General features: G+C 42.5%; 2 protein-coding genes across 3 annotated transcripts; one reads left to right on the plus strand and one right to left on the minus strand.

Moving 5' to 3' along the window:
* Positions 1-498: 498 nt before the first annotated feature.
* On the minus strand, positions 499-13,990 carry CACYBP (calcyclin binding protein). 2 transcript variants are annotated; one of them, XM_072637891.1, is made up of 6 exons: positions 13,859-13,990; positions 7,593-7,812; positions 5,158-5,254; positions 4,803-4,902; positions 1,991-2,085; positions 499-1,396 (listed from the first exon to the last, which is right to left on the minus strand). In XM_072637891.1, the coding sequence occupies exons 1-6, from the start codon at positions 13,877-13,879 to the stop codon at positions 1,240-1,242; spliced, it is 690 nt and encodes a 229-aa protein (XP_072493992.1). In that variant the 5' UTR covers positions 13,880-13,990; the 3' UTR covers positions 499-1,239. The 2 variants fall into 2 exon arrangements, with proteins under 2 accessions (XP_072493992.1, XP_072493991.1); XM_072637890.1 differs by lacking the exon at positions 13,859-13,990 and adding an exon at positions 11,115-11,195.
* Positions 11,383-21,046, plus strand: LOC140522442 (uncharacterized). The gene is made up of 2 exons (XM_072637888.1): positions 11,383-15,426; positions 17,080-21,046. The coding sequence occupies exon 1, from the start codon at positions 13,561-13,563 to the stop codon at positions 14,752-14,754; it is 1,194 nt and encodes a 397-aa protein (XP_072493989.1). The 5' UTR covers positions 11,383-13,560; the 3' UTR covers positions 14,755-15,426; positions 17,080-21,046.
* The last annotated feature ends 270 nt before the right edge of the window (positions 21,047-21,316 follow it).

Consider the following 21,316-nt stretch of genomic DNA (forward strand, 5'->3'; position numbering starts at 1 on the left):
AACAGGAAAAGGAAAGGTATCTTCAAACCCTTAATCCTGTGGCTGCTCATTCATATGTAGTATGGTATGGGAGACATGGGTCCACTAGGGAGGAACCAGCTGTTTATTCATGTGTAGACTGAGGATATAACACACACTTATACTACTTAGCTCGAAGAACTGCTGTGTCCAAAGCATTTAATGACTATGAATAGTATTTAAATAGCAATTCTGAGCTACCCCAATCTAATGCACTTTTAGTCAAGTTTAAACAAGCAGAGATTGGGATAAAAGTTCCTAGATTATTACTGGTATTTTAGGGGTTGGCATTTTTTTGCCCCAAGGGAAATAACCTTCATTCTTCTCATTTAAAAGGAAATAAGAACTTCTAAAAAGAAATTTTTGAAATTTTTAAACACTTTTCCAAGCAATCAGATAAAACTTTTACTGTCATATTCCTTTTCTGTAGATAATCTCTAGCAGTTAATGATGAATGCAAAAGAAGACAAAGACTGCTAGTTACATTTCTTTATTTTATTATTGTTATCAACTGTTAAATTCAGGAGGAATTTGAGATTAGTTCTTACCACTATAGGCTTATTTGTTCTCAGTTGTGACTTGTTTGAATTTTTAGTATATTTTCAAATAATTCCCTAATATCTGTAGACATGCCTTGTGGTAATAACCTGGTTATTAAGTTAAATCTTTTCAAACTTCAATCAAATGCTCTTTATACCAATTATAAAAGTAACTGAACATTCCCCCTCCCTGTTCCTTAAGAAGCAAGTGCCAATTTATACCACAACCTATTAACATAGGCTCATAGTTCAAATTCTATACCCACTCCTCCTAAAATATCAAGTTGAAGGACTCAAGACTAAATGCCCATGCCAATGTTGAAGGAAAAGCAAGATTATTTTGACAGTAGGTTCAACCCTTTTAGTTGTGCAGATAACCAGAGATAAGGGATATATAGCTTTTTAATTAGCAAGACTTTCTTTGACAATGAAGTGAGGAAACGACCCTTTCTTACACACAAAAACCAGGGCACTAAGGCAACTTTCCTTGGAAGAAGTGTTTTAAAATAAGCATATTTTATTTTAAATAAATCCTCCAGCATGAAATGGAAAGAGTTCACGGTCTTTGCTTGGAAGAAGGCTGTGTAAACAATATACTTGTCAAATGCATCTGTGCAGCTCAGCAACAGTTCCTTATTGGAAAGGATATTTCCACACTGGTGGCTGAAAGGACTTTTTTATCTCAAAATTCGCTCTCTCCTTTGGCTTGTTTCTCCCTTGACTCTACCCAGGCTTTATTAATAGTTCTCTTCATTTCATCATCTCCATCTTCATAAATTTTCTTCAAAACATTCATCAGCCCCTCACTAGGATCCGTGTCATTATCAAAGGAAGATTTTCTGTAGGAAAAAAGAAAATGGAATAAAGTTTTACAACAAAATTCCCCTGCAATTAACAAATACTGAATCAGACAAAAATCTTTCTCTGTCCTACATTCATTTGGGTCAGTCAGACCAGCCAGTTAAAACAGTCTAGGAGGCCAAGGTCAGGGAATGTCAGCCTTTTCCCCAACTCTGGCTAGTTGTTTCACAGAAACATGCCACTAATCACAAGCTGGTTCGAAGGAGAGAGGGGATGGTTAGTTACGTTCAATTTGTTAATTTATTACCTTAACACAATAGAGCATTACACTATCGTTAAGTCTACACACACGCACCACAAGTATTAATGGACTTAAAATATGAAAAGATAATTCCTAGCCCCATGCTTTCTTCAGATCTGCTCTGACAATAGAGAAGCATCAAAACTTTAAGAAGATAACTTTAATTAGCCCCTTTCAAGTCAGGTTAGACTTCGCACCCCCTCCCCCCCAAACAAAAACCACTTTGTAAAAAACTTTTAAGTGTCAGCAGTCCAAAACCCAGCACATAGCACAATCATCTTCTAAAATTATCTAAGCTGCAATTCTTAGAAATGTAAGGAAAAAGACTCACTCCTTCTCTTTGCATTCTTTCTCCACCTGGGTCAGGTAATCCCATTTCTGTCCCTGCTTCTTTTTGCATAGTACAAGAACTGTATCAGTCTTGATCTAGAAGAGCCAGGAAAAAAATACAAACTTAATATATGATGAATTCTTTAGGTGTATACTTTAGTATTTATTCACAACTTTTCCACTCCATCGTAAATAATTTATACAATATCTCATCTGACACCTAGAACCATCCTCTATGGTTTGTCAGAGAGTACACAGTGAGCAGTGCCAGGTTCTGAACTCTTATCTTTGGATCTCAAGTTCAATGATTTTTCTACTATACTACACCCTCCATAACAAAGGGGACTGTAACATCTATGTTAATAGGATTGCTTTATGGACTAATGAATGTGCTTTGGCAGATATAAAAGTCACAAAACTACTCAATTTGGACTCAAAAGGACCAGTCTCGTGCCATTTCCTATTACTGCTGCTTGGATGGATCACTTTATATTGGGTGATGTGGGGAGAACTTCAGTTTTCCATCTGTAAATAAGCACATGGCCTAGATGACTACCAAGGTTAATTCTAGTTTCAAAATCATTTTTCCAGAGGTTCTTTGACTAAAGGTTAATTAAGGTTTTACCACAACTGTGAGCCACAATTAGTAAAGTGAAGGGCTGTTATGTAGGTTTCTTATGTGTAATCACAGAAGACACAGAGGGAGGAGCAGATTTTGGCTTAATATAGAGAAAAAAAATTCCTATTAGTGCCATTCAGGAATGAGATGAAATGGGCTGCCCCAATTGTCAGTTTTTCTGTCACATGAGGTATTACCAAGATTATGATATGTTGGAGATACAAAGGGACTCCTGCTAAGTAGGTGGAGAATGCTCTGGATGACCTCAGGATTCCCCTCCAGTGGTAACATTCTGTGATTCGCATCCTAATATTCTGTATTCATGCATTCCTCATAAATCCTTCACAGATATTTGCATATTTCCTTGCATGCTTCACAGTTAACCTCTTTCAGTTCTCTAGCTAATCCCTCAACATTTTCAAGTGTTTCACTGCCCACAGATTTCTTTTGTGGGCACTCCTGTGTCCAAATGTGTCACTTCTGTCACTGATAAACTATATCACTTTAGAAATGGTGACAAATCTGTGTTCTGGTCTTATCTACATTTGCTCTTGGAATGATACAATTCAGTTGAGTCTCACACCAAGCTTTCTGCAGACTCATTTCCTCCTCCTTTTTTCACTGATTTGTGTTAAGATACTGCTTATTACTTTGCACCACCTCCCTTTATACCATTTTGTGAACGAGAAAATATTTTAAACCTTTGTCACGTCTCTCCAAGGAGAATGGTTGCCAACTATTGCTAAGGAGTTACTCTGGTCTACTCATTGTGAGGATTGTTTCCTATTAGTTAAACTTCCAAGGAAATGGTGACATTACTGCTTCCAATCACTTGTTACTATATATTTACCTCACTATGAACAGTTTCATGATTTGATTGGCTGCTCACTAATCTCACTTTGCTAATGACATTTTATTTAAAGCTTTGAGTCTCTCTAAAAATAAAGTATTAATCTCAATAACTGTCTCCAAAAATCATTTTTATTTTTTAATTTCAACCACTGAAAAAAACACGGATAGGAAGAAAAAAAGCACTACTGAACAATGGAATCATACTGCAACAGCAGAAATTTGAGGTCTGCAAAAGTAACTATAACCTTGTGCCAATGCCTAATTTTATCTCTATAAAGAATTAAAGATAGTACTTCACTGAAATGCATGGGCTTAAAAAAATTTCCAATGGACTCTTGAGGCAAAATGCCTTCCACATCCAGAGAAAGAACTATGGAATTGGATCACAGATAGAAACAGACCTTTTTGTTTTGTATTATGTTTTGTTTTATGGTTTCTCTCATTCATTTTAATTCTTCTATGAAACATGCATTTAATAGGAATATACGTGTAGAACCTATATAAGATTGTACGCCATCTTAGGGAGGGAGTGAGGAAGGAGGGGGGAATGAGGGGAAAGGAAGGAAAAAAATCTAAGATAAATGGAAATGATTGTCAAACACTGAAAACAAATAAAATAATTCAATTAAAAAAAAAAGAAAAAAGAATTAAAGAATGGCAAATATGAATAGTTCCACTATGTGATGCTAATTAGAAGTAATTTGGAAGAAGGCTAGTTTATATCAGTGGTAAACACAGATTATCGGATTTTTAAAAGGCAGTTTCCTATTTTTTATTAGTATTTATCAACCTCCAAGTAGAAAAGAATCTTTAAAGGACTGGCTTCAATGAATAAGAATATCTTTATCTATACTTTTGAGCTGGCCTGGAAGTACAAGTGGCTACTCTGGGGCCTGACCCCACTGACGATGCCACAGAAGCTGTGACCAGCTCTATTTCCAACCTGGGCCAATTTACCCCTTTCTAGGTAGCCTGGTGACTCCCTATTCTAAAGAAGTCACCACACTGATGCCAAACAGTGCTGACACCCCATGGCTTTAGCTCAGAATTCCCAAATTAATGGGACGCACCAGGTTCACTCAGTCTCCTTAGAACCAGGATTATAGGCATGTGCTACCATACCTGGCTGTAACTGGTACCAATGTTCCACTCAGTATTTTTTAAATCCTCCAGATAGCTTTTCCTTATTTTCATAATAGAGCAATCCTTTCCCCTATGTTGAGTGAAAAAGCCAACTTCATCCCAACCTCTGAATTTTCACAAGTTTAGACTTAGCAGGGTCTGAGTTAATCAGACTGTACAATGCAATTATACAATGAGATGCTTAAGCTAGCAGACTCACCTTTCTTAAACTACCTTCTACAGAGATGGGCTTCAAGAGGTTGTTGACCGTCATAGAGTAGTTTTTCCCATTAAGATTCTTCACAAGAACTTCAAATGACCTACAAGGCAAATAAAATGACAGATGCATTATCTTCTTGGTTCTGAGACTCTAAGACATTAAGGAAAGTGGCCAAAAAGCCCGAGAAACATTAGGTTTTCTTCTTATAATCTCTCTGCACTATTTGATGAGTTGAGGTCCAAAATATAAAGACACAGATTTTTCAAAGCCACAGAATGGGGAAATTGATCACGACTAATAAAGTAATCAATGAACAACAAAAGGCAGCGTATTCCAAATTACACTGTATACTCACCTCTCTGTGAACTGCACCTGTACATTCTCAGCGGGGACTTGCTGAACACCATTTAAGGTGATGTAGATTTTCACATATTTATCTGATTGATCCCATCCTACACGCACAGAAAGGCAAATTAGCCAGACAACTCTGAATCTGCTCCATAACACAATAGGTAGCTATGGCTCATACTACTATTTGGCAATAAAAATAGATAATGGAAAGAATGTAGTAATGGGAGTGTTTCTTATGCATACAGTAAAAATTTATATTAATAAAATACCTTCTTAGTTTATAAAACTCTTTCCTCACAAGTATATGGTACAAATACTGCAATCTTCCATTTTGCAGATGGGATAACTCAGGCTTAGAGAACTTAAATGATTTTATCTAGTAAACTGAAGTTCTATAATTCAAACTTAATTCTGCTGAGTATATATCCCACAGTGCTGTGCTGGCTCCACAATTTAACCCCATCAATCACAAAAGCAAGGCCTGGAATTAAGAAGCACAAAACTAGGAAAGACCTCACAATCTTTTAAAAAATGTGAAAGCTAAATACATTCTTGTCATGTATCTTCTCTTCTACACTTATTCTGGTGGTCTACTCAGCTCCACTGCATGTATTTTTTTTTTAAATTGATTTTATATCATTTTTCTACTTCTTTATGCTACTTTAAACGTCCAGTTCATCATCTATCAAGTTACCTTATAATCAGCGTTCTACAGGTTTCAAAGTGTACTCACATACACACTCAGACAAGAGACTCAGAAGTTCACAGATCCAATGTTACATGCTACAAAGCAGAAAAATCAGCACTTGAACTCAAGACTTGTGCCTGCTAGTCCAGTGACCAAGGGATTCAGGCAGGGACCTTTGAGACACTCTCATCCAAACCCCTTCATGTTGTAAATAAGGAAAATGAGGACAAAAAAGTGAAATTATGCCACTAATAAGCAGAGCTGGGCTCTGAGCTGAGGTGCATTGGACCCAATCTGGGGGAGCCTGCTGTTACATCACTCAGTCCTCCCATCTGCTAAGAAATCAACATTCTGCTTCAGGTTCTTAAAATTGTACTTATTCAGGTCCCAACAAATATGCCCCTTTTTGGTTTCTTTGTATCCCTAGTGCTTAGCATAAGGCCTGGCACAATAGCAGGTACTTTATAAATGCTTGTTGACTGACTGACCAAGGATAATTTTTTAACAAAAGCTTGTATTCTTTCCCCAACCCACTTAAAATCTAATGAATCCTCAATCAACATTAACATGTACATAAACTACATATAAAAGGCATGGTTTAGTTATCAGGATGAAGTAGAAATGTTGATGTTATGTAAATGAATATTGACCAGGGAAGACTTCTAACAAAGATGCTGAGCCAAATTTTAAATAAGAATAATGCAGGAAGGTAGAAAGAACACTCAACTGGAAATCAGGAACTAGGAATGGAGTCCAAGCTTCCTTAACCTTTTTTGCGAAATGGACCCCTTTGTCAGTCTGGTGAAGCCCATGGACACCTCAGAATAAAGTTTTTAAATGCATAAAATAAGATACATAGGATTACAAAGAAATCCAGTTATAATGAAACACTTATCAAAATATTTTTTTTAAAAAAAGAGTTAACGGATTCCAGGTTAAGAACCCATTACTGACCAATCTCTACCACTTAATTAGCTATGTGATCTTAAGCAAATCACATCAATGGAATCACAGAATTAAAAAACTGGGAATCTCAGGTCATTTAGTCTAATAGCATAAATATACAACAGGGAACTAATACAATACTTCCTAATGCAGTTCATTCTACCTTTTTAAAAAGAGCTTTCTAAATTCTTAAAAGTTTTCCGTAAAACGAGCCAAAATCTATCTCTACCTATTTCTAGATCTGCCCTCTGAAGCCAAAGAGACCCTCTTCTATGTGACAAGTCTTTAAATATTTGCAGAAGCAACATTTCCTCTAATAAATTTTCTCTTTTCCAGGCTAAATAGCCTTAGTTCTTTTAACTAAAACATGCTCAGATGGCATTCAACCCTCTCAACCTCAGTTTTCAGGTCCCTTCCAACAATAAAAATCAATGATTCTGCCATAAAGATGGATTCTTTGTCTCAGATCATTTCTGTGATTGGTTTAGCAGAGGGTAAAGAAAGACTAGAAAACATTATTTAGGATACACTGGATCCTGAACTTTCCTCATCACTGCCCATCCCCTTATCTAACTTGTCATTAATTTAAACTATCGAGCTCTTTTGCATAAGCCTTTTTGGAATGCTGCCTTGTTTTTCCATCTATAGCACTGAAAATTAACAATTCTTCAGATTAAACAAGAACTGTGAGACCCTCTTACCTCCTCCTACCATTCTCTACAACAATGAGAACAATAACAAAAAATTAATGTGTTGGTGAATTCACAAAGAAGCAAAAGAGTTGGATGTGGGAGAAGTAGCCATACCATAATTGTTGATTTTCACTGTGTATCCAACAGAAATGGGGGCAACCACAGCTGCTGGCTTCTCATTATCAATAGTTTCTCCTTTCTCCTGTCCCTTCTGCTTTGTCTTGTGCTTGATTTCTGTCTCTAACTTGGATTTTTCTGCTGTGAGGACATCACGGACTCTTTTCCTAGTGGCCTTCCCCAGCAACTCCTTCACTTCTTCCAGGTCTTTCTGTAGCTGTTTAAAGACAAAATATTTTTACTGTGACCTAAAGGATAAAGATCCATTTATTTAGACCCAACTTATATCTCAATTGCTGAAATGGAAATGGAAGAAGTTCTTCTATGTTATTCTGCCTTGGTAGACCCACCTCTTAATGTGTGATTCACAGAAACACAGAAGTTCAGATTTGGAAGGGACTTCAGAGTTCAACCCATACCTTACCCAAAATCTTCTCTACAACCAACCTGCTCACTGACAAGTACCTAGGCTTTGCTTGAAGCCTTCTTGTGAAGGGAAACCAACTTACCTCCTGAGACAGATCGTGCCACTTTTGGATAGCAAGTTTTCCCCTTATATCAAACCTAACCTCCCCGCAAATTCCACTTACTGTTTCTAGTCCCCCAAAGGTGGTACCTAGCAGAATAAATCTGCTCTCACTTCCATTCAGATAGTCCTTCAAATACTTAGAGCTATCATGTTCCTCTCAGCTTTCTCTTCTTCAGGTTTAACATTCTCAAGTCAATCCCTAAGGCCCTTCACTATCCTAGCTGTTCTCTTCTAAATGCTCTCCAGCTTAGCATTACCATTCCTTAAAAGTGTGCCCAAAGGCGACATACAACAGAACAAATGTACCTTGCAGTTTCTGGAAGTAAGCCTCTACCTCTTTTAATGACCCTAAATTCTCATTAGCTTTTCCTTTCTTACAGTAGAACTTTTTTTTTCTTGTGCCCCTTAACAATACCCCTCAAACTGACAGTCAATTTTGAATTCCCTAATCAACATGGCATGTTTCACTGTGTAAATGACTTCCTCTATTTTGGAATGTTTTACTTCTTCATCACATAACTGAAAAAGAATCAGAGCTGTCAAGGATGTAAGCAGAACAACAATTATTTCCCCCGTTAAGCTCTGCTATGATTGAAAAGCCACAACCTTCCTCAAAACAGATAGCCTTAATACCACATGTTATAAAAAAGAAAAAGAAAAATAAATGAGAGGGTATGTGATGTCAGTACAACTTATAAAAACAAACAACAACTCTGACTTCCCAAACCTACCAGTAGGACCTTGAGAAAGTCAGGGAAATTGGAGGAGTCAAGATGGAATGCACTGAGATCCCTCTGGATCTATGATCCTATGAAGTGGGACTACAATCCCCCCAAATCCCCAGCCTTAATTTTGTTCAACTTATTTTACTATGCTGTAACTACGTACCAAAATTTTTGGTTGGAGATCTGACTTTTCTATACCTCAGGATTTTTCTATACTGAAAAATGTTGTTCCTGTGGTATCAGCAAATCTATGATGTCTTTGAGTGCACTTAATACAACGTGACACCAGTGCTACTCTTTGGAAGTCAATGATGTACTTTAATGGCTTCAACAGCAATGGCATCACTCATATGGTGTTGCTGCTCATAGAACAAACATTTCTTTAAGTACGTGAAGCAAAGCAGATTTAACTAACACCCCTACCATTCCAGTTCTCTTTCTACTAACTCAACTTTACTGGGATATTTCCTAAAACTCAATGCATTTAGCTCTGTTTGGGGGAGCAGATGCAGAGATGATTAAAAAATTCTTAATGTTTACTTTGTATTTTATGGAAACTCCCAGAGACGTGTCTATCTTTGCCCTCCCCTAACTCCTTTCTAGTCTAGCTGTACTACCAGGAGCCTGAGATTTAGAGGAAAAAAAATTGGGGGGAAAGGGAGGAAATGAGGGAAGAGGAAGAGAGAGGGGAAAGGCTACAAATGATTCTCCACCCACCAAAATCCCATTTTTGAATAATTAATGGATGACTATAAGGCATTTTAAAAAAAAGTAAATTAAAAAATAATATATGTTTCTGTTTTCTTTCACACATAATAGCCTAAGTATGAGTTATCTCAGTTTAAGAGTCTACCTTGATGGTAGAACAAGTATTTTAATGGAATTCCTGGCTTAAAAAAAAAAATGTGTCTAACAGCAAAAAGCACTCAATGATTTGTATGTGGACAGCTGCTAAAATAAAGACTGAGGCTCAAGCAGACAGAATGGTACTTGAATCATGACCACTTAAAAATGCCTTATTTAAAATATTTTTAAAAATACATAATCAAAGCACAGCAAAGAAATTTATACAATTGTTTTTTCTAACTTAGCTGCACAAATGCATTGGCATAATGGTATTCATATCTAGCTTGATATAAAACAGAAAAGGATATTTTAGTTCAAAGCTACCATTTCTATCACAATATTTTTATGGAAAATAAAATTGAGACTGTACTGAAACATTTACAATAAAAAAAATGAGTCTTTTATTCTCCTATAGTATTCAGCTAGAATGAACACAAAAATTTACCAATTTTCCTAAACAGACAAATATTTTGCCTTTTGAAGAGTATCTTAATAAAAATCAAAATTTTGACACTTTTTTTAAATGACTGATTTCTTATCAAAAGCCATCACAGCAAGGATGCTTGTAGAAGTCATTCACACAGTGCACAAAATTGTAGCTGTGGCCAGCATCTCAAAATTCCATGGTAGAGGAAGCATTATATAGTATGATATTGGAAGAATGTAATCGGTATATATCCTTTCCCAAATAGCAGCACTGTCAGGCCCTCCATATCTAGTTTTCATTCTTAAATAATCTTTTAAAGCCACTTCCCCCAGGCAACCTCCTATAATTCTGTCCCTAATGGTTTTCTAGCTCACAAATGTTATGTGAACACGTACATATCCTCTTATTGTACCCTCCTCTCCAATCTGAGATCTTCTCATACTTTATTAAAAAACCCAAACTAACAGAGCTATGCAACACAGACTCCCTTCTCCTCATCATACAACCCCCTGTTATCATCCCTTACAATTTCTTCCTGATGCAGATTCCCTTTCTCATCAAGGCCAACCCCTCTCCATCTTCTCTAGCACAGTACTTCCACTATCATCCCTACCTCTAAGACCTTCACTTTCTCCTCCCTCTTATAAGTTCCTTCTCTCCTGCTACAAACATATGCAAGTCTCCCCTATGCTGGGCAGAAACTCCCAATTAATCCTACCATGCCCAGTTAACTATTATCCTGTATTTCTCCCCCACTTTTTCTGTCAAAATCCTTGAAAATACCAACTATTTCCTGGCTCCATTTCCTTTCCTCTTACTTTCTTCTTGACTGCCCGCAAAATGGCTTCCAACCTCACTCAACTGCAATTGTTCTCTCCAAAGTGACTAATGATCTACTAATCACCACATCTATTGGCAAATAACCAAACGTAATGGCCTCTTTTCAATCCTCATCCTCCTTGGCCTCGCTGCAGCACTGGATCATTAACTACCTTCTTCTGAATGCCTTTTCCCTTCTTTGTTTCTGTGACACTTTTCTCTCCTGGTTCTCCTCTCATCTGACTGCTCCTTTTCCAGTCAAGTCAGTCAACGCGGTAACAAACGCTGTGGTTACAGAGAATGACAAAACATCACCTGCTCTCAAGGAACTCAGTTTAAAGGGAAAAACAACATGCAAACATTACATACAAACCACAAACATGCACACTCCCCAGGGTAACATGGAGATAATCAACAGAGCAGATAATCAACAGAAACCACCAGCATTAAAGGGGATCAAAAAATGCTTCTTGTAGAAGATGGAATTTGAGTTGGAACTTTAGGAAAGCCCAGCAGACATGAGGAGGGGGAGAATACCAGTATGAGAATGCTCAAAATTGGAAGATGGATTAACTTGTGGGATGAATACCAAGAAGGTCAGTGTCACCAGGCAGAATATGAAAGGCTTTGAAGGCCAAGTAGAGGAGGTGATCCTGGAAGTGACAGGGAGCCGCTGGAGTTTGCTGAAGGAGGGTCATGGTGGTAGGAGATGTAGACAATGTCAGACTCCTGCTTTTGGAAGGTTATTCTGACAGCTAGGTGAAGGACAGACTGGAGTGGGGAGGCCTGTGGCAAGGAGACTAAAGAAGAGGCTATTGCAATGTACAGGCAGGAGATGATAGGGGCCTGCATCAGGGTGAGGGCAAAGCCAAGAGGGAAGAAGGAATACACAAAAGATGTTATAAAGCTAACAGACTGAATATGCAGGGATCTAGGATGACACGTAGGTTATCAGTTTAGGTGACTGATAAGTAGTATTCTACACAGTAATAAGGAAGTTCAAGAAAGGGAAGTGTTTGGAGAAATGCAATGGGTTTAATTGAGTTTAATATGTTTATGGGACATCCAGTTCAAAATGCATAAGTCAGTCAACTGGTATTTATTAAGTACCTACTATATGCCAAGAACAGAGATAAGAGACGGGTACAAAAAGGGGCTCTCAGCCTAATGAGGGAGACAATATGTAAAAAACAAGATATACACAGAGTAAACTGAAGACACATGGCTGTGGTCAGCAGGGGGCTGGACAAGTTGATATGAGAATCAGCAGAGACGACAATTAAATCCATAGAAGCTAATGGGATCACCAAATAAAATAGTTTGGAGGAAGAAAAGAGAATCAGTCTCAAGTTATCAGATGAGGCCTGAATGAAGACTGAGGAGGAGATAAGTAGGAGAACTAGGAAAGTGTCACAAAACTAGAGAAAATAAAGCATCAAGAAGATTATCAACAGTGTAGGAAAAGAGGTCAAGAAAGATGAGGATTGAGACGAGGCTATTACATTTTGGAAAGACCAGTTTCAGTTGAATGAGGTCAGAAGTCAAAATTATAGCGTTAAGAGAATGAGAAAAAAGGAAAGGAGACACACTGATGGTGGAGAGTCTTCTCTAGGAGTCTGGCGGGAAAAGGGAAGAACAGATAGGCTATAATGGCAGGTGGGGATGTGTAAACCTAGTGAGAGCTTTTTAAGGCAGTAGGAAAGCAGTTAGTACACGGACAACAGAAAGATGGAGGGATAAAAAGAAGAGGGGCAGAACAGGGGAGAGGTGAAGAAAGAATGGGATAACTGCGCATGGAGAAGGGAAAAGGGCTGCTTCTTCCGTGAGATGGGGTAGAGGAGACAGTGACAAAAGCCAAGTAAGGGATAAGAAAGGAGGAGGAAGGACAGAGGGATCTCCTGGTATCCTCTGCTGATTCATCACTGCCATGCACCCCCAAGTTCCATTCTGGTCCCTGTCCCTCTCCCTCCCCAGGGTCTCTCCCCCCTCTCGGCCCACGCTGCCAGCTGCCTAATGGACATTTCCAACTCCACAGATCTAAAAGAGGACTCATCTTTCCTCCAAACCCATTCCTCTTTCAAACTTCCAGAGTACTGAACAAGGCAACACCACCCTTCCGATGACCAGGGCAGGGTACTGGCATTTAAATATCTTTCCAACCTGGCTCCTTCCCACGTCTCCAGACTTCATACTCTCCCTTCCTGTCCCCCAGTACGGGCTAGCCTACTCTGGTACACAGGACCCCCAAGCTCCTGTTCGTGGCTCTGTCCCTCCGAACTTGACCCGGGGCTGTTCCGGACAAGGTTTAAGACTTGGACCACGACGTAAACACAGTTTAAGCTGAGGGTCCCCTTCCTCCTCGGCAGGCCTCTCGGACGCTGACAAGGCGCCGGGGGCCCACGTTGGAATCCCCGGCGGGGACGGCGCGGCGCCCGGCTGGGCCACAGGGGTCAGGAGCGGCCGCGCCTCACGCGGGGTCGGCCCCCGTCCCCCTTGCTTCCCAGCCTTCCACCTGCCGCAAGGGCGTCACGAGCACGGCGGGGTCTCGGGCCCACCGACCCGCCCGGCGCGGAGGAAGCCCCTCGGCCGCGGTAAGTTGCACCGCCGCCCGGCACCGCGATGGGGAGCGGCGGGGATGGGCCAACACTCTCGGGGGCTAGCGGGTGGAACCCCGGCCCTGACACCACCTGCCGCGGTCCGGGGCCACGAGGAACCTTCCCGCGGGAGCTGACCGCAAACCGGAAGCAGGCGGGAGAAGGGGCTTTCCAAGAAGGGGGCGCGGGGCCCAGAGCGAAGACAGAGGGGGCTGCCGGGGCATGTCCGGAAGGGCTCCCGCACGGGCCGGGGATGGGCTCCTGGGGATGCTCGGGCTCTGAGAACCGCATGGACGGGAAGGGTCCAGGGCACGGGGCCTCACCTCCTCCAGGGCTGCCGCCATGGCTTGCCGCCACTGCCAGGAGGAACGCGAGCTGCGACCACGCAGGAAGGCCCCGGGATCCCACCCCGCGAAGACCGGGCTCACCACGCCGCTGCCGCCGCCGCCAGAGAGCGGACCCTCCGCCACCAGCCGCTGTCCCAGCACCGCCTGCGCACGGATCGGAAGTTCGCGGGCCGCCCTACAGGCCGCCTGCGCGAAGACCGGCCCGGCGCGAGCCGCTCCTTAGGCCGCCTGCGCGAGGACAGACCAGACGCGACTTGACCCGCCTCCAGAGCCGCGTCCCCTCTTCCCGCCCTCCCCCTTCCCCTAACGCGAGGCGCCTCTGGAAGCTTCGCGAGCCACCCACGTGGAGGCTCCGCCAAGCCCTAAGCCCCGCCCAGTCTCTCGCGCACGAGCTCTGCCTGCGGAACCCGGCGTCGCTCCGAGGCCTTAGAGAGCTGACTGGCGATTGGAGGAAAAGAACGTATCCCCTTTGCGTTACCGCTTTGGCACGTTTTGCGCAGCCGCAGCCCACCCCACGACCGGAAGGAATTCCAGATCGTGGGAGATCTGTGGGCGAGGCCTGGCGCGTCCGGCGATTTGCTTCCTCTAGGACGCTGGGCCGCCTCTGGGCGCTGCCATCTTGCGCTTGTGAAACCCGAAGCCGACCGCCTCGCGTGGGTCTCTCTTCTCAGAGGCCGGTTGAAAGTGGTTCGTTCTTGCTTGAGCTTACGTCATGTAACCCCGGCGGTGACGTCACCGCCAGTTCGGAGGCGGGGGTGGAGTGCTGCACCCGCCCGCCCCGGCAGCCTCAGCCCATCCCCCACGCCCCGCTGGAGACCGCTCCGGATGCAAACGCCCGATACAGGTCACCAGGCCGGACCTGGAAAGCGTAGGTCTACACGTCTACACAGCCCCGGGCCGTCTCTGTCCGGCCCCACCGGCCAGTGCGGACTGAAATCCCGAAGCGTTTATTAAGCGCCTCCGGCCGCTGCCGTGCTCTGCTCTAGGGCTGGGGAGGCGAATGCGAGGAGGCCAGATCCCTAGGGCCCTCCCTCCTGCGGCGCCTGCGGTCCTGGTGCCAGCCCCTGGAGAGGCAAAGAAGGGCCCAGACAGACCCAGCTCGTGGGGAACCCGCCCCCGATGGGAGAGTGTGCAGCCGAAGGAGCGCACCGCGGGGGTCCTCGGAGGAGGCGCCCAGGAGTCCGCAGGAGGCTTCCTTCCTCCCAGGACGCCCACCAGTAAATCACTGAGTTACAGGAGGCTCCCTAAAAAGGAGGGCTCACCACCTGGAGTGTCCGGAAGGATTGGAGGGAGGGGGTGCGAAGGAAAGTTAGAAGACTGACGTTCGGATGTTGTTCCCACTGCTAATTAACGTCCTGGACGAGTCTCTGCCGCTGGACCTCATGTTCTGCGTCTGTAAAATGAGCACGCTGGATTTCATGAGCTCCAGGACCCAGACGCTGCCAAATCTGTGACTTTAGAATGAACCTTCAGAGATGTAGGAATTCTAAAAAGGGTTAGATGTTGAGGAAGAGCATTCTGTCCCTAGGGCAGCCAGTGCAAAGGTATGGAGGTGGGAGAGTATGGGCGTCCTCTCTGGGAGCTAATACGGCAGCAGTAAGAGGCACGTCTGGATACACAAAAGGTAGCCAGGGCGTGTGAGGAAGGAACGTGTGATCAGCCTGGAAATGCAGGTGGTCCACAGAGCGGGTAACCAAACGGAGGAATTTCTAAAGGAAAAAGTTGCTAGAGCCTCTGGAGCAGGGGGATGACTGCTCTGACTGGTGCTTTATAAAAGCGGCTGTTGGCAGTACTGTGCAGAATGGATTGGAGTGGAATTAGATTTAGATGTAGGGAAATTAGTGGACTGAGGTTATGGCAGTGATGATGGCCTGTGCTAGGTGATAACTAAAATAGATAGGTTAGAGAGTTATAAAACAGATTTCCAAGTGAGGTTTGAAGGAACGGTAAAGACAGAAGGAGTCTGGGAACGTAGCCAGAAGGAGGTGGCATTTGAGCTGAGCTTTTAAAGAAACGACCCAAAAGCCAAAAACAGGGATAGGAGACAGCCCCAAACAAAGGCTCAGGAGTCAGAAACTTCAGTTATCCCACGTCTGGCTAAAGTGTACTAGAGCATGGGCAGACGAAGAATGAGAGAGCAAGAAAGGTAGGATAGTGTCTGATTGTAAACGGCTTTGAATACAAGCAGATGGGTGTGAGCTAGGTAGTTATTGGGTAGAAGGGAGCCAGTGAAGGCTTTGTGCAGAAGAGCAACTGGGGAGAGCAGAAGTGGAAGGGGGTTATTGCAGTAATCTACTACTGATAATAAGGGGCTGGATTAGGTGGAAACTGAGAAAATACACTTCATTTTCTCTTCTTCCACTTCTCAGTCCTTTACAATCTAGATTCCAACCTTCCTGCACGACTAAAGCTGCTCTCTCCAAAGTTGTGATCTCTTAAGGCCTATTCTCAGGCCTCTTCATCCTTGACCTCTCAGGAGCCTTTGACTTCTCCCTAGGTACTTGTTCCTTCCAGCGTTTTTGTGGTGGTTACTGCTTTTTCTTGGTTCTCCTGCCTGCAATGACCACTTTCCCTTTCATTCTGTTGCTGGATCATCATCTAAATTCTCTCCCCTCAGCAGAGGGGAGGTCTGTGCTAACCATGGGTGTACCAGGCACTGTCCTAGGCATCCCATTTTTCTCTTATGTCTTTTTTCTTGGTGATCTCTTCAGTTCCTGAAGTTTCAGTAAATTAACTATGCAAATAATACCCCAACCTATGTATCCAGCCCCAGTGTGTCTCCTGAACTCCGATTTCCTCTTACCAAATGCCCATTGATCATCTCCACTTGGATAACCTGTGACTAGTGTAAACTCAACATGTCCAAAATATTATCTTTAAAATACTAAGAATCGTTATCTTCCCTCCTGAATACATGCCTCCTCTAAATTTCCTGTTTCTGTTGTACACACCACCCATTTTTGCAACTTTGGCATCATTTTCCATTCTTTCCCTTACCTCCCCATATTTAATTACTTGCCAAGTCTTGAAGATTCTACCTGCACAACAACTTCAAATCCATCCCCTTCTCTTCATTCCCTTGGCTAACACCCTGGTATCAAATTGGATAATATTGGTAAAGCACTTGTTCACAGTGTTCACAGTGCTTGACATATGGTAGGCATTTAACAAATGCTTTTTTTCCTCTCCCCTTCTAGGCCCTCATCATCTCTTGCCACCTTAGACAGCTCGGAGGTGTAATAATTAAGAATACTGGGTCTGAGTCAGGAAGACCTGAGTTCAAATTCAGCCAAACACCAGCTCTGTGACCCTGGGCAAGTCACTTAACATCTGGCTATCTCTGTTTCTTCTTCTATGAAATGGGGATAATTAGTAATAGTATATCCCTTCCCGTGGTATTGTGTGGTCTTCGAGGGGTATTGTTGAAAGAGATTGTATTTGCAAAAGTGCCTGGCATATAGTAGGCATTTAATAAATGTTTATTCCCTTCCAATTCCCCCTCTTTTCTTGAGGATTGCAGTAACCTCCTACTTGAAATGCTGGCTTCTAATCTTTTCTTCTGTCCAACCCATCTTCCATACAACTGCCAAGAGAATCCTAAAGAACAATTCTCTTTATATCACTCCCCTGCATAAGATTTCAGTGATTGCCTGTTGTCTTTAGGTTTAAATACAAAGGCCTGATTTTGGCCTTTACTACCTGGCTTCCAGCCTAGCTTTCAAGACTTATTGCACATTACTTCCTTTTGCACACATTACATTTCACTGAAAATAAAACTGCTTGCTATACAGCCCAAAGTCACAATTCCATCTTCCACCTCCATGTTTTGGCTCATGTTTCTCATGCCTAGAATGCATTCCTTCTATCCTCTATTTTTAGAATCCCTAGATTCCTTCAAGTTTAGCCCAGGTGACCTCTCCTATGGAAACCCTAGGTGTTAGTCCTCAGTCCTTCAAATCATCATGTAAAAACACATTTGTGTTTACATATTATGTCCCCTGATAAGCTCCTTGAACACATGGAATTTTTTTTGTTTCATCCTTATGTTCTTAGAACCCAGCACAGTGTTTTACCGCTTTTGGGGGTTGGGAATGGGAAGGGAGGTAAGAGGTAGGTCGAGATCTATTTTTTCATTGGTGTTGGGACTTCACTTAGAAACTCCCTCCAACTCTGCAGAGCCACAATTCCCCTGTTACAGTCTAAAAGAGTTGTCTGAGGATATTGAGAGGCTGTGACTGGCCTAGGGTTACACGGCTAGCATGGTTTGAATTCAAGCCTAAGTAGTCCATTCATTTAGAGCATGATGCCTCTCACTTTTTACTTAGTGGAGGCTTAACAAAAGCATGTTGGATTGCCTTATAGAATGTCTAGCTTTCTTCTACCTTTTTTTCTGGTTCAGCTCAGGTGCCACCTTTTACCAAAAGCCTGTCCTTGTTCTTCTAGTGGCTAGTGTCCTTTCCCCAGAAAAGTATTTTATACATGAGGGCCATCTCCAGTCATCCTGATCTATGTCTCGGTACTGGACCAACATGGCTTCAGAGGAGAAAGTGAGGCTGGGGACTTTGCGCAGCCACCCTTCACTTAAATCCAATTCACTTGCATGTCATGGTATCACCTCCCCGACGTCACAGTCTCTGCAGTACAAGGGACAAACAACTACTTTGTATGTATTTTGTACTTATTTTTCTCTATACATGTTACATCCCTAATAGAGTGTAAGCTCCCTGAGAACAGGGCTGTTTCATTTGTCTTTGTATAACCAATACTTAGCACAGTGCCCTAGTAGCCACTTACTGATGGCTTGGGTTGGAGAGGTTGTAAAGGCGAATCAACAAGCCTTAGTAATTGATTAGGATATCAGAAGTGATAGAAGGAAGGGTCAGAGTCATACCCAAGGTTTTAAATATGGCAGGTCCAGTGAATAGTGTTGTCACAGACATCTAGATTTCCCCTGTATCCTTTTATCCCCACCCCAGAAGCATCCCTTGTGAAAAAGAAAACTTAATTAAAAAAGAGGAAAAAATCATTCAGCAGAACTAAGTAATACACCAAAAAAATCTGACGTTATACTGCAGTGTTTCAGACTTGGATGTCCCTCCTATAAAGCATTTGTGAAGTACTTAGCAAGTGCTTGGCACATAGTAGATGCTTAATGTTTCCTTCCCCTTTTAGTCCCTCATCATCTCTTACCATTAATTATCCCCTCTATCCTCATCCCAGTGGTGGGAGGTATCTTCTCATATCTCTCCTTTGGGGCCAAACTTGTTTATAATTTTGCAACACTTTTTTGTGGTTATTGTTTTTTCCATTTACGTCATTGTGTATAATTTTCTCCTGGCTTTGCTTGCTTCAATTTCTTACAGCACAATAATAACTGATTACATTCATGGCCCACAATTTGTCCTGTCATTCCTCAAGACGACTCATCTATTTTGTTTCTAGTTCTTTGGTGCCAAAAAAAAAAAAAAAAAGCCTTGCTATAAGCATTTTGGTGTAAATGAAGCCTGGATGATGTCATTTTTCTGCTCAAAAACCTTCAGGGGCTCCCCCAGCCTGCTATTCAAGCCTTTGAACAGACAACTCCAATCTACTTGAACTAGACCTTTCACCTTATCTCCCATCATTGGGATTAAAGCAGTTTTGCAGATTAGATGAGCAGTTTCAGTGCTGGAGGAAGGAATGGGGTTACCAATCATGGCAATCAACCAACAATAAGCATGATGCCTACTATGTGCCAGGCACTGAAGATACAATCACACAGATGGAACAGATCCTCCCGCAAGGAACTTGTTTGTGTTCTAATAGGAAGACAGTATGTACGTATGTAGCTATATATAAGATACATATCATGGAGATGCAACATAACCATTAAGGAAAAGGAATTTGGAGTGAGGGAGCAGACTAAAATAGACCCTGCAGTCACTGTGTTAAGAGCTGTTAAGCTCTGATGATACAGTTCCAACCTTCAAAGAGCATATATTCTAATGAGACAGTCAGTCACTAAGTTCATAGAAGATCTAGGCAAAGTAGATGAGGGTAATGTGAAAAGGGAAGGTATAACCGGCTGGGGGTACCCGGAATGTTCTCCAGGAAGATGAGGGATTTGAACCAAGTATAGAAGGAAGCCAGGGATCCAGTGAGATGGCAGTGAGGGCATGGTGCACGGGAAACACAGGCCAAACCAGGGCCAAGAGATGTGATGTTGGATATCCTGCACAGAGAACTGTAACTAAGTTGTGTAGTGTGCGGAAGGGAATGAGAGTTGGAAAGGTAAGAAGGGGCCAGGGATGATGAGCCTAAAATGCCAGACTTGGGTGTTTATGTTTGATCCTGAAGGTAAAAGTCACTGAGTGTACTGAGAAGGACCATGGCATGGTCATACTCCTAGGGCAGCCAGGTGTTTGGTGCAGAGTTCTGGACTTAGGAAGAGCCCAGGGGCCTGGCGTGGGAATGAGACAGGAAAGCCAAGGAGATGACTGTGGTAATGCTCTAAGCAAGTAGTTGTTGAGTGAATGAAGAGAAGGGTCCAGATGTGAGACATGTGAAGATAGAAACAGCACAATTGGGCACTGATCTGACATAGTGACTGAAGGTGAGGGGGAGTTTAGGGTGGAAGGACCATGATGCCTTTGACAGAAATAATGAATGTTGGAAGAGAGGAGGGTTTGGGGAGAAAATCATAAGGAGTTTACATAAGGACATGAAGTTTTCCTGCATTCAGGATGCATGACTTGAAATGTCTGACAGGCAGCTGGTGATGTGAGTTTTCCTGGAGCTGGGTATCTGCAGAGAGCCAAGAGCTATGCCCTCCCACCCTGGGAAATGAGAGGACAAGAGACAAACTGCTTAGACGCTGCATAGATGCAGCACTCAGCTTCCCCTCACCCCCAAGAGGGAAATATCAGCAAAGCAGGCTCAGACGCCAGGACCAAGGCCCACCGTTACCCGCCAGGGCCCAGCCTGGCTCAGCGTCAAAGGGAGGGAGCAAGCAACAACTCACAAAAACAGACTCCTGGCAGCCATTTCCTTTGTGTTTCTTTTTATTTTACAAGGGATCAATCATTCACACAATGAAAACAAGATACCCTCCAAACAAGTTCTTAACAATTAGAAAAGTAAACATTTGTTGAGACAATGTACAATAAATCGCACTTTTCATAGCAAGCATTTACATTGATAATTGTACCATACACAACACATAGATTTATGGAAAATGTCTAATTGTCAGTGGTCCATGGTTTGGGGGACAGTGTGGTCAGCAAGTTTCTTCTTGTAGCCTTTATAGTATTTGTACTTGGGAGTGGGGGTGGATGTTAATCAATTCATTTGTTTTAAGAGGTATAGATGAATCATAGGAACAGTATAGGAAAGCAATTAGCACAAAGGTGACAGGGATCAGAAAAAGAGGGAGAAGGGAGGGAAAAGAAGGAAATA

The sequence above is a fragment of the Notamacropus eugenii genome, chromosome 2 (assembly GCF_028372415.1).
Source record: "Notamacropus eugenii isolate mMacEug1 chromosome 2, mMacEug1.pri_v2, whole genome shotgun sequence".
Classification (NCBI taxonomy): Eukaryota; Metazoa; Chordata; class Mammalia; order Diprotodontia; family Macropodidae; genus Notamacropus; species Notamacropus eugenii.

Bases quoted from the DNA above. Each gene is read 5' to 3' on its own strand.
- CACYBP (XM_072637890.1), bottom strand. From the start codon at position 11,180: ATGAGAGGAGAACCAGGAGAGAAAAGTGTCACAGAAACAAAGAAGGGA. The intron at 4,903-5,157 runs GTGAGTATACAG...TTTGCCTTGTAG, and splicing joins CAGGTGCAGTTCACAGAGAG to GTCATTTGAAGTTCTTGTGA. The intron at 2,086-4,802 runs GTGAGTCTGCTA...TGGCTCTTCTAG, and splicing joins TAGAAGGTAGTTTAAGAAAG to ATCAAGACTGATACAGTTCT.
- LOC140522442 (XM_072637888.1), top strand. From the start codon at position 13,561: ATGGGGAGCGGCGGGGATGGGCCAACACTCTCGGGGGCTAGCGGGTGG.